The 13860-nt window shown below is 38.3% G+C and overlaps 1 protein-coding gene across 2 annotated transcripts in view; it reads right to left on the reverse strand.

The window, feature by feature from the left end:
* csmd1a (CUB and Sushi multiple domains 1a) overlaps positions 1-13860 on the reverse strand; it is a 378013-nt gene that overhangs the window by 48677 nt on the left and 315476 nt on the right. For both annotated transcript variants that reach the window (XM_067487730.1, XM_067487721.1), the window contains exons 48-54: positions 11818-11931; positions 9494-9610; positions 9075-9146; positions 7190-7336; positions 1668-1856; positions 1410-1595; positions 584-781 (exon numbers count right to left, since the gene is read on the reverse strand). In XM_067487730.1, coding sequence (XP_067343831.1) covers positions 584-781; positions 1410-1595; positions 1668-1856; positions 7190-7336; positions 9075-9146; positions 9494-9610; positions 11818-11931 — 1023 coding nt within the window. The remainder of the gene's footprint in view (positions 1-583; positions 782-1409; positions 1596-1667; positions 1857-7189; positions 7337-9074; positions 9147-9493; positions 9611-11817; positions 11932-13860) is intronic.

Genomic DNA, 13860 nt, shown 5'->3' on the forward strand with positions numbered 1-13860 from the left:
TGCTGACATTGGTTCTGCATTGCATTATCAATATTACCACCAATGGTAATATTGTGGCTTATGGGTGTATTATGCAAGATTTGTTTCCCTTATGAAAAAGGCTTAAAGGGAAACACTTACATTGAATGTAGCTGTCTCAAACTGTCTCTTTTCTATTGTCAACCCTTCTAGAGCTGTGGAATTGAGTTTTATAAACGGCTGTTTCAAGTCAAAGCAATTAAAAAGCACATGTTCTCCGGGTCCAACTCTATCTGGAATGCATTTCTTCTGACTTTTTCATCTGTTTGCTTGTACTGGCTTGGGTACACTGTACACAGATAACTCATTCATGACAGGCTGTGTTGGCAGCTGCATTAGAGCTTCATTCTTTCGGTTTCCCCGCTCCTCCATAAGTGGAAAGGGCTTCTCTTTTTTATCCCTGTCTTTATTTTGTTTACCTCCCTGTCATCAGATAAGAAGTACAAAAATACCTCTGCAGTGTAGAAGACCAAAGAGTGGGAAGAATTGTATGAGAAATAAAGCTGACAATAGCGGTTGTGATTCATTTGGCACAGAATAGTGGTGATGATAATCGTGTTCTTACTTTTGCATGTAGCTGGGTCATCTGACCCCTCCCAGGTCCCATTGGCGAGGCAGCGAAGAGTCCGATGACCCGCACCCAAATAGTACCCTGTTGCACATTCGAGCATGACCATAGAACCAAACTCTTCCAGTCTACCAGAAAGTAGGTGGTAATTCATGTGTTCTGACAAGGTCCCCTCAATGCTCGGGCAGTGGACCGCTGGAAGATAAAATGTAATTTAATTAACATTAAATAAAACCTTTGTTTAAGGTTTTCAAGCTTAATTTGTTTCCTTAATGATCTATTTCATGCTACGTTGTTTAATTTACGTATATGCCATCACAAAATATTCACATAAGCCTCTATAGATTATAGAGTATAAAGAGGTAGACATTGTTATGGTCGTCAGAAAGCAAATTGTGGAATATCATAAAGTAAAATTTAAGTCAGGGTTCAAGGATCCAGTCTAATACAGCATTTCTCTGGCTATATACAATATTTTCATTATTTATGGGATGCTGCACATCTGTACTCCCACTCCCAAACTAACTTGCATGTAATTTTTCCACAAACATCCCAGCGTAGGAAAATATTGTGCCACATTTTCTTACAATGGGGAAAATTATAGATGTTTTGATTTTATATTCAGTTAATAAATTAACTTATTAAAAACATGCACATACAGTTATTTATACTGCAATCAGTGGGATGTCTTCAATAGATGTATGATACCGCTCTCTTAAATATCTTACGGACTTTCTCAACAGGTAGAGTTTGCTAGATGTTATTTCTTTGACATTTGTTAGAATGTTTAGGTCCTCTTAAGATGCAGTTAAAAAATACTTACGTAGACATCTGGGGGCTGAGGCAGCATTACTCCAGCTGCCATCCTCCAAACACACTGCTGTCATTGGAATAGCCGGATCAAGGTGGTAACCGTGGTTACAATGGTAAGTAACTTGGCTACCAACATTGTACTGGTAAGCATGGAAGCTGCCGTTGCCCGGTGACTGAGGGATTCCACATGAGATAGCTGCCAAACGACAAAGAGAGAAGTGTTGCGGAAGGAAACACCAATTTATTACGTCCTCACTATGAATCATACCTTGGCAAAAAGGCGGCGGCGTATCCCACTGGAAAAGCCCATTGGAGTGAAGCCTGCAGGTGGTGTTGCTTGAGCCTACGAGGCGGTAACCATGGTTACAAAAGAACTGAAGCCTGCTACCTGGACGAAGTTTGGTTCGGTTAACCACACCTCCGTTAGCAGGAGGATCAATAATGCTACAGTAGGCAGCTGGAGAAAGTAAGAAAGAAAGGAAAGAGAGACAATAAACAGTAAATCAATGGTTTATAGTGTGTATGACACTCACGCTCCCATTGTTTCCACTCAAAACCATTGATTCCATTGCGGATAAAATACCCTTTTAAGTCTCACAGCCAGCAAAAGTGAGTTTAGTTTATATATAATGACTCAGAAACCTATGAACAAGAATGAACAAAAACAAAAAACTAATAGCTAACAAAGTAATGCAATATACAGTATTTGTCGTCCTTGGTATGAAAACATAGCTGCTAGAGCTTGGTGTCAAAATTTTGGGCAGAACACCCGACAAGCAGCCGCTTGGCTCTCCCTCCCCTATCCGATGTGGTCCTTCCTCCACCTGGTCTTGGCACTTGTCCCTTTTGGCTCGACATTGGTGGGATGACTTTGACATAAGGACAACATAGTCACTTTGTAATTTCAATTTTCATCTGCAAACTTTTATTCCAACAAATATCTTATTTGTATTTCTCTTCACTAAGTCTCTTATTCACATATTTTCACTGTGGTTGGAGAGATATCCCTTCAAATCTCCAACCCTTAGTTACTTAAATATTTATATTTTTAATAAAGCTCTTGCATAAGATTGTTATTTTAGGCGGAATCAGTTGTTGTTTAACACTGTGGTGCAAAAAATGACAAAAATCATAATATACAGTGAATCCAGAAAGTATTCAAAGCTTTTAACTTTTTTCACATTTTGTTATGTTACAGCCTTTTTTCAAAGTTGATTAAATTCATTATTTTCCTCAAAATTCGCTTTGAAAATTTATTTGCTGTGTGCTTACGGTCGTTGTCCTGTTGAAAGATGAACCTTCGCCCCAGTCTGAGGTCCAGAGCGCTCTGGAAAAGCTTTTCATCAAGGATGTCTCCGTACATTGCTGCATTCATCTTTCTTGTGAACCTGACTAGATTCCCTCTACAAAAAGATCCCCACAGCATGATGCGGCCACCACCGTGCTTTACTGTAGGGATTGTATTGTCCAGGTGGTGAGCGGTGGCTCTTTTTCTCCAGACATGAAGCTTGCGATTCAGGCCAAAGAGTTCAATCTTTGTTTCATCAGACCAGAGAATTTTGTTTCTCATGGTGCGAGAGTCCACGTGCCACTCTACCATTAGGCTTGATTGGTGGAGTGCTGCAGAGATGGTTGTTCATCCGGAAGGTTCTCCTCCCATCACAGAGAAACGCTGGAGCTGTATTTGAGTGACTATGATCAGCGGAAACAGGAAGCACCAAAGCTCAATTTTGAGTATCATGGCAAAGCCAGTGAATACTTATGTTAAAATAAAGTTGAAAATAAAGTTGCAAAGATTTCAAACAAACTTCTTTCACATTGTCAATATGGGGCATTGTTTATAGAATTTTGAAGAAAATAATGAATTTGATCCATTTAGGAATAAGGCTGCAACATAATAAAATGTGGAGTTAAGTGCTGTGAAAACTTTCTGGATGCACTGTAATTGCACAGCTTCCAGTATATTATTGTGCTTACTGTATATCATAGCAACATGCTAAAGAAAAAAACGAAACTAAAAAAAAAGAAACTAGAACGATTTTAAAATGCTCTCCTTTAATGCATAAATATGACCCAATACACTTAACATTTAGTAACTGGGTCATTTTATCCAATCAGTTATTTGTGTGTAACCTTGCAGGATTATCAGTACATTTGAAGAGGAAATTGGAATCTAATGCTTCGATCAAAGTTTGGGATCCTTTCACTATTCAAAAAAGGGAAATCTGGGTATTTAATATTAACCTACTGGAATCATAAGTAATGTTGATGTGATGCAAATGACTTGGCTGGTTTACTTTTTTCTTTGGTACTAAGGTAAAATCAAACTCGAGACTCATACAGTAAAGGTAAAGTCTGCTTTTGACAACACAGGTTGGTGGTAGTTGTGTCATTGCTCAAACAAAGGAGATTTCTGAAGACCCCAGAATGGAAGTTGTTGATGTTTAGCAGTCGGAAAAGTTTTATGAAAGAATTTCTAAAGAGTTTGGATTCCACCAGTCGAATGTCAGGCATATCAGGCACAAATGGAAAAATTCCACACCATTGTTACCCTCCACAGGAATGGCCACCCAACAAAGATCACATCAACAGGAAAGTGTGTCACAGTCCCAGAAGAGGAAGTGCAGTGAACAATTGAAAAGTACATGTTGTGCAGCAGTTGACAATGTTAAGAATGAACTAAAACCATCCACAAAATGAATGATTTACCACGGAGTTTGCAAGGGACTAAAATTCAGTCCAGGAAAACACAGTGCTTCCACATTCAATTATTTTTTTGTATTAAAAAAAGTTTTAGTAAGCCGGGAGCCTGCAAAATATTAAATGATGTGTTGAGTTTAGGGAAGTGTATCTGTGAAAAAGGCCGCTAAGCTACGTATGTATGTAAGACCATATGATCTGCATAACAATGAGTGAAGGTTTCTCTGCATTAACACCTAGATTATTAAGACAGTTAAGGAGCTGGTGACAAAGTCGAAAGGGCTGCCGATGCAACAAAATGTTAACTGAAACAATTCAACACAATAAGTCTGTCAGACATTTGTATTAATGCAAGGAGGGAGTGGCGGTAGCTAGGCGGTTCGTAGTCCAGTCAAACATGAACCACAGGATCAGTGGTTTGGTTCCCACTTCCTCTCTGCTACTTGTGTCAATGTGTCGTTGGTGAAGACACTGAACCCAAAGTTGTGTCTGCAATGCAACATTATGAAGTGCCTTTGATATAAGCATTATACGCTCACTGCCCACTTTATTAGGTACACCTGTACAAACTAATGCAATACAATACAGCATCTCTGGTATTAATTCTACGTTTACAATGTTTTTGAAATAGTTTTTGAAACTGTCAATGGTTATGATTCTACTCTCTTTTTATTACTGAGGTCAAAGTGGGTAGCGGAGTTGTACTGGAGGGCATTATAAGAAGAGGTGGTTCTAATGTTTTGGCCACCTCATTCATTTTAATTAGGGTGCCACCTCTTCTTATTATGCAATTCAGTACGACTCCATTCATGGCCAAAGCTGCTCTATTGGATTGGCACTGTACTAATGTTTCAGTTCAGGTTCAAGTAGAGAAAACATTTCTGACAAACTTTCATGGACATCTGCTGATTCTCCATAATGTGGTTTATTCAAATGTTGTTTATCTGTATGACATTATTGTATCACCAGTAAATTAACAAAAAGTATCAACACTTTACCACCCATACCCCGAAAAATGTACCAAATGTTGGTCAAGCATTCCCATGACAGCCCACTATGCCTGTTAAATGATCCTGCAATGGGAATCGGTCCATGCTGTCATAAATCTGCAGCGCTTCTTGACAGGTTAACTTGATGTAATGACTTAACGCCTTTAACTCCAGCTCTCACCCAAGCAAAATGCAGATGCTCAGAGCCATGACCCATCTTTATACTGTATCTACATTGTATTTGCTCAGGTTAAACTACAGTATATTGAATGACTCCACTGGCCTAAGAGGCAGCTTCATCTGATTGCCATGACCCATTTAGTAACTAGCCATCATTCATACTTATCTAGCTCCACTCTTTCCAAATTGCGTAACAGGTATTGCAGAAACGGAGACAATTCTTTGGCCTAAGGCACCTTTAGGCAGCAGCCGTGTGAAGAGAACCCTTATCCAGAAGAACATGCAGATTTATCGAAAGCCAAAGAAGCCTCAATTAAATTCCCTTTCCCCACATAACCCTAGAATAAAACAACTATAAAACACAGATCTGTGGGGAAAAGGAGACTCCACTTGCCCTACAAACAACCGCCTTATTCCATTGGACTGATATACAGTAATCTGCTAAAGTATCTGCATAATGTATACTATAATAATGAAATGTAAGTTGGGCCTTCGTTTGACATTCTTCTGACATCTTTACACATCGATTTCATTGCAATCCAGTGATAGCTGACAACAGTACAGACAAACATGTTTATATGAAAACATATTAGCATTGTCCTCACACGTGATCTAAAAATATTATTCTTCCTACCATTACTCATACCTACTAAAGCCGTTTCAGCTCCAATACTTTCAGCCTGAACAGCAGCAAAGCAAATCATTACACAAACAACAATCCAGAGACCGTATGGGAGCCGTAGGAGAGGATTTCAAGGTGAATGACCATGAAGCATGTACACACACAATTTAGAAAGGTGAGTGGATAAATAGGCATGAGATGATTAAAAACATAGGTTTACTCATATACCTTTGGGATATAAAGACATAATACATATCCTACTCCCCTATGTTAACTAGGCTCCAACAACCCTTTGAAAATTGGAGACCTTAAAAAAAGACATCACCAATAAGAAATTATTCCATATTCAAGGCAAATGACAAACTATATATAGATGCACATACAAGATGTACTGAATGTATGGTGTATTCAATACAAAGCACACCAGACTATGAATAGTGTATAGTAATTGAAAAATGTCTACGATAAACTTCTGTTCTCAGAAATAGCTGCCTATGTCGGGGAAATACAACACCATGGGGAAAAGAGAATAGTATTACTTCAGGCCATTGTGCTGATATAACCCACCAACTAAAATACATGACACATTTTTCTTTCAGTAGGAGGGCTAGGAGTCTGACCTTGTGATTCAAGCCTCTTAAGCCCAAACGGAATCAGTGTCACTATAAATTGTATTCTGTATGACTGAGATTGGTGGCCATCTTCACAAGTTAAAACCCATGATTAAGGGCTGTGACTTCAAACACCACGCAACACACTCTTAGCAAATCTAATGGTTAGAGCACCACGGTGCTGGCAAGAATCTGCAGGGATAACACAATCAATTTAAAACAAATTGTCAAATTAACAAATTAAGACTTAATAATTCTATTTCGCTTCTAATTATGCTGACGAATTAAAAAGAATGTTCCCAATTAGAAGTCCTTTTTAAATCATCATGATTCAGGCACCTACAGTCTTGATGCATCATGCATCATTTTCATGAGGATAAAGGCATTTGGGTTGATTATTCATGCTAGCAGATAATAAAGGTTATACGATGTAGCAGAGTGTGTACAAATCCATGGATGAATGCCGAGATATAGGTAAATGGAGACTTTTCTTGAGATGGCAGGACATTCCTCATTCCCTGTTTGCCTCAAAACCCATTAGACTTTCCGCTGCTTATTTCCCCTTATTTTGAAAAACACTTTTAAACAGATGGGAAGAGGATGTATTTGATTTTATTCATATTATACTCCCAGTGGCAAACTTGTACTGGAAATGAAAGGGAATGACATTGACATTGAGTGGACATACCCGAGTATCGTATCTTGAATCCCCTCTTGTTGGTTGCATGGTCAGTGGACCATCGTAGATACAGCTGGTTTGTTTTGGATGTGAAGTTCAGTTGAGATGAGTGGTTACCACTTAGCGCAACAAGCAAAGGGCTTTGACCTGAGGATCCTGTAGAAACAGATGAATGAGGCTTCAGTACGGCTCTGCAAAATGAACTGCGTTCAGTCTCTTTATGTTTGCATGTGTACAGTGTGTCTGTGTGTGTTTGGACAAAATCAGCCCAGGACAATGATACAATTAAGGAAACTCTTATTCCTTGCATATAAACCCCATTTCCAAAAAAGCAGTGTGAACTGTAAATAAAAAGTAAAAGTTGCATTGCAAATAATTTGAAACACAAAATAATTTGTCATTATTACAAAATATATCAAATTTTAAAAAATGTGACTGCACATTTTAAAGCTGGTGCGAGTCACGACATTTGGAAGAAGTTGGGGCAGGGGCAACAAAAGACGGGAAAATATTTTACACTATAAAACATCCGGTGGAACATCTACATACTAATGGAGGCTGATTGGCAACAGCTGAGTAGCACGATTGGGTATAAATAGAGAATCCAAGAGAAGATGAGTCTTTCAGAAGTAAGAATGGACCCTTCAAAGTAGTTTTTCTCCATAGTTACCAAATGTTTATGCTTAGTGGTAATAATAGGAGTTGATCCCACAAAGGGGTGTCCCTGTCAAATCACATTCAGCATCAAATTCAGAATGAGCAAATGTTGGTGTCAAAAACCATTACATTACATCGAATATGTTGTCTTTACATTGTTTACAATCAAAAGTAGGTTTCAAATGATTTCAAAGTCATTTCATTCTCTTTTTATGATTTATTTATTCAACCTTCCTGGAAATGGGGTTTGGATTTGTTTATCAGTAAAGGCAGAATTTTTAATATTTTGGCAATTTTCCAGATGAACACTGGTTGACCAGAGACAGAGTTAAACAATATGGAAAAGTCCAAATGAGTTTTATTGATTCTGAGATACAAAGCAATGAGGGGTAACAGTTTCATTAAATGCAAAGTATCTGGAAATGACTTGTCGTAGATGAATTCTGACTGGAATATATTGTTTAGTTCCATCTCATGTTTACAGACAACAACACTCTATTTGTGCTCAGATACGTGATATGAACTAAACAGAAGATGTGGCTCTAAATCTGGACTTGTTTAGAAACACTCTCCTGTCATCTATGAAAGATTTTTGACACACAGCAAAGTACACTTTAAGTCGAACATTTTCTCTAGGTAGCCTACAAAATATTTTCAACTGTAATCAACTGTAATGTTGACACCTATTGATATATTTATAGCAGCAACAAAGTGAAGAGAACGAGAAATCTGAAGAACTCCAGTCACAGCCACCTACTGTACTCCAAAATGATGCCAATGCTGTCGGAGAGATTAAAAGCAGCTACAGATTGTTTAGGACCAGGCAAGAACAATACAAATAGACAAGAGCTGACTGGAACACATATATTAGCTCAACCAGCTTGTGGATTCCAATAAAAAAGTCTGCTATGTGTTTTGCTGGCTTGTTACGATGTTTGGTGTTTCACAAACTCAGCTGTGGAACTGTGAACAGACCTTATGCATCGAAGCAGTAGCCAAACAAAACACTTTTAGTTGCCACAGGGCGAAGCGACCCAAAGTATATCCTCTGCCTTCCTGCCACAACCCTCCCAAGGTGGCCATAGAAAGGGGTGGGATTTGACCCTGTGGCCTTTTGCATCCCAACCCAACCCATTGAGCCACCAGGCCCCCGACAAATGACAATTAGGTGTTGTGCTACTTTTCACAGTGTGTGTGCGTGACTATGTTTGTGAGTAGAGGAGAAAACTTAGCATACCATCAAAAATCTCCAGTTCATCAAACTGTTTCTCGCTGTGGAACATCTCTACATAGATGTTGATGGTGTAACCTGGGAAACAAGACAAACTTGTTTACAACCACATGCAAAATGCTGCAATGTAGAATATAAAGTGTACAGCACTCACACAAATGCAGGGGCAAGTACAGAGCACAACGCTTACCTACCATAGGTACAGAGACACAGGCCTTCTAAGTATAAGTTTAACACATTGTGTATTCATTATACAGTAAATACAAATTCACCTGAGGTAAAAACTGACTTTACTAACAGTCTATGCTGCATCACTCTGTACAACATCAAATCCAACATATTAAAGGAAAAATAAATGAACAAACATGTTTATCTCAAAACCTCAAGCATGCACACAAACAGCCGACATGCTGCAAAAACTGTACCTGGCACCATTCGTAAAAGCCAGGAGCATGTCTGACTGTTGGGGTAGTTGCTAGGAAACCCTGGGCTTAGTATGACTCCTGATGATGAAGATCGCTCCTCGTTGGCCGGGCACTGAGCTGGATGGGTGAAAGACAAAAGCCAGTCACACTGAGCCAAACAGGGAAAACTTTGAGGCTTCTTTGACACTATACTGTAACTTCCAGCAACTCGTCTTCTCGTTTACCTGCCCACCTCCTTTTTCAGCATCCTGTCTCCAACACACATGTAAAAAGACCCTTCAGGTATTAATAGCTTGCCTGCACTGATAACAAAAATGTAGGGCTCAAGTTCAGGTCCCCCCCGCAAAAAAAAAAAAAAAAAAAAAAAAGTGGAATGTGAAGACCACATAGTCTACTTATGTTCTTTGCCTTTAAAATGTCCCCGTTTCTTACACTTGAGACTGGAAGCCGATCCTTTTGTGTGGTGACTGTTTAAGGAATAAAATTTCACACAAATGGAGTTGAACTCTAACTTCTCTGGGAAGCACTTTGATTGCATGTCCTCTTCTAAGACCACTTGACGTTTTTTCTCCGGCTTTATAATGGAAAAGGCACCATTCATCCCACATAATGGTGAAGGCTGAGCATCTCTTCCAACACTCAAAATTTCTCAAAAGAGCAATTCAAATCAGTATTCGCTTGTCTCATAGAAATGCCGACAGCAGCACTTTCTAGAATGAAAGTATTTATGCAGCCAGCTAAAAATCGGCGTCTCTTTATTAACGTATCTTTGGTCTTTAACCCAAACGTCATGTGCTTGTACTGAATAAGCAACAACAACATTGTTTCACGTATAATTTTAACCGAAATGTTTTTAGAAAGATGGTTTTGATGAACTGTTTCCTTTTTTTCTCAAAATGATGCGGCGACTCACTGAGAACAATTTGAAGCCACAGTAGTTGTACACGGCTATGTTTTATCCGTTGGTAGAAAAACAAACAAACCAAACAATAGTAACACACAACTCTCGCTCATTTAAACATGGACAGCCTTTTTGTGTCTCTTGTGTTTCTGAGTTTCTCGGATTATGAAATTATTAGTAATATAAATAGTAAAATGGATATTAGTATAAGCATTTCATTATTATTAAATTAGAAAATAGGTTATGTTTGAGGTGTGGTTGGCGAAGAGAAAGTTATCAACAATACTCAACTGGCATAATTGATGTGTAATTTGGAGTATTATCAACTTAATATTTGGCCTATAATGGTGACTGAAAACACGAGTTCACATAAAGTAATTCTAGTCTAACAGAGAAGACATTTACAGAAGCTTGTAGTACAGTTACTTTGGAAAGAATTCAGATTTAATTTTGTCACTTTTGATTAGCTTATAAATTTAATTGAGACAGATTCCATTTTGATTTTTGTCCATCAATCTAAACATTTTCCGACATGTTTGCAAACTTAGTTGTTGAAGAAGTATCAAACCTATTGATTTAGTACTTTGTAAAAGTCCTTTAATGCGAAATAATGCTTCAAGTCTTGTTGGGTACGTTTCTACACGATGTGCAGATCAAGATTTAGGCAGTTTATCCCATTTTTCCCGACAGATGGTTTCATGCTCCATTAGATTAGATGGGAATCAATGTCTGAACAAACTTCAATCAGTGCTTAAGCAAGATGTTTGATAGGGTTTAAGGTTGAGCTTTGGTTGAGCTACTCAAGAACAGTCAGACTTGTCCCAAAGCCACTCTAGCATTGTCTTAGTTATCATGCTGAATGGTGAAGTGTCGCTTTGGGACAGGTTTTCTTCAAAAGCTTTTCTTCATTAGGCTGCATTTATCCTTTCCTCAGTCTCCCTGTTCCCGCTGTTGAGAAACCACGCTTATTGGATAATGCTGCTTCACCATGGGGAAGGTGCTAGCCAATAAAGTCATACTGTAAAGCCTACACAGGGAAATGGAGGTGAAATAACCTCGGAGCAAATATCTATGACTTCAGGTCAAGCCGTAGCTACTGTGGGTCTTTCTCCATTTTGACATCAATGCTCACAAATATCAGTCAAAAACAGCAAACATTTAAAAAAGAAAATGACTGGAAATAATAATAAGAATAAATAGTAGAATCTTTACACAGATCACATTAAATATTCTTTTCTGATAACTGTCAGCAGTGACTAAGCCAGGCTGAAACTGACCTGGCCCAGCTAGCTCCAACTGGTTGTCAAGACCAAATCACAATTATAATCATCTCATGTGCCCGCGTCAAAAAGCTTGTACGATGGTTCTCCCATGTCTGCAGAGGACTTGACTATTGTTAGAGTGACTATTGAAGTCTCCTTACCTTGACATGTTGGGGGTGGGGCTTCAAAGAGCAAATGGGAGTTGAGTTTGCACATAAGCTCCGCCTTTCCAACCAGTGTGTATCCAGGTAAACAGCGATACTTAACAATGTCTCCTAACACAAGGAAAATAATGAGACCTCTGTTAAGTTAGCATCAACACCATCGGGTTTTAAACAGGGATTTCTACACAGTTATGTTAGGAAAACACATTGAAAATTCTATAAAATTGCTTTTTAATGGAAAACTACAGGCATTTTTAACAATGCCAGCATTTTACTTCTGTTGCTGCATTTTACGGTCAAAGTCGACAGGCTTGCCATCTTAAAAAGGATGGAGATCTTTCACCAGCAATGCATCATTCAAATGTTGCCCAGGAGGCATCCAGAGTGCCCATTCTCAGCATGGGGCAGCACAAAGTTTAAAACTGGACAGAATAAATAACAACATTCAACCTTTCCTGGAGCTTTTTTAAAGGTTGCAGAGATGGACTGACCAAAAACAAAAGTTAGTGCTCTCTCTAAGATACTCCATAAAACTCACTCACAGAACCATGCACCCACATACTATTTGAGGGCTGGTGCGATTTTTTTTTGTATTATTACTCCAAGCAATGGCTTCATTCTTGCGGTGAACAGGTGTAGGTCTGGTGCTGCTGTGATGGAGTGTAAGTGGCAATCATTTGTAAATCACAAGTAGGGAGCAGTACTGTGACTCTGTATAATGCTAGTACTATTTGTTTATTGTACTGCATGTCCTTTCAGGAACATATGGCTTTTTTTCTACATATGAAGGCTGATGAAGCCTTTGACAAGTCTGAATTGCAATATATGCCGTAATATGCTGAAGTAATGTGCTGTCAATGCATATTTTTCATGGTTAAAAAAAACATCCCAAAAATCTGCAAATAATTACAAGAAATCAACTAACTTTTCTAAATTCATAAAACACTTACATTTCAAAATGTATGCTTTCTGTAGATATATGATTATATGCTTCGCCAGAAGCAGACTAGGCTCTCTACATACCACTGGTAGGGTAAACTGAATTTGCTGGGGTTTTATCAAATGTCTATTTTTTCAAATGTACAGCTCCTGTCGATCTAAAAGGTCAGCAAACCTTAGAGTAAGATGCTTTAAGCAAATCCTATAACACTGGGCTTGGGGAAAATGGAGAACTTGACAAGCAATTATTTCTCCCAAAATGGATGTTTTTCAAAAGCTCGGAACATATAGTATTTGTTGTTAAATTCCAACAGAGTAGAAAGTGGCTTCTGTAAGTTGTGTTTAGCGTAGCTTAACATGATTCACACAACATGATGATAAAACAAGACTGTGTAGTGTGATGGCCATTTATCTCGTTCTATGGTGATAATTACTGAGGACACAGCAGCGTACAGTGATTGGATACAGCATTTCAGAAACTCAATGGACATGATGACCAGTGCTTTTCACACTTTTGGAAAAAATACAAATCCTGGTGATATACAGTTAAAATTGGAAACCTGCTTGATAAATACATTTACTGTAAATATAATTAGGACTTTTTTAGGGATAGCTGGAGTGTACATTTTCCTCATTTATGGATCCAAATTTCGCCCCCGTTTATGCAAAGCATAACCTCGAATTGCTGTTTACTTTTAAGGATTGTTAGTGATGCAACAAAGTCAAAAATTCTAACATTACATAAAAAAACTTGTAAAACTTTCTTATGTCTGTTTGTCTGGCAGATTGATCTACTCATTGTAGCTTCACCAAGTTAGGAACCTCTGCAGTGGAAAAATCCAACTGATAAAATATTTGTCATCATGTGAATCCATTTTTGTTATCTAATTGTGTTTGTGTGTGTCACAGATACAAATGCATACAGAGAGGCGCACTGAGTTAATTTTATTAGGAAAAGGATGCCAGTTTCATTAATAAAGCTAAATTAAAATTGACACTGACATACTAACATTAGCCTGCTATCTTTAGATTTTGCATTTGCAAAATAATGTGGCCCATTAGTGAAGTGAATTACAATCACAAGAATAATGGCTTCCTTCA

The sequence above is a fragment of the Channa argus genome, chromosome 2 (assembly GCF_033026475.1).
Source record: "Channa argus isolate prfri chromosome 2, Channa argus male v1.0, whole genome shotgun sequence".
NCBI lineage: Eukaryota > Metazoa > Chordata > Actinopteri > Anabantiformes > Channidae > Channa > Channa argus.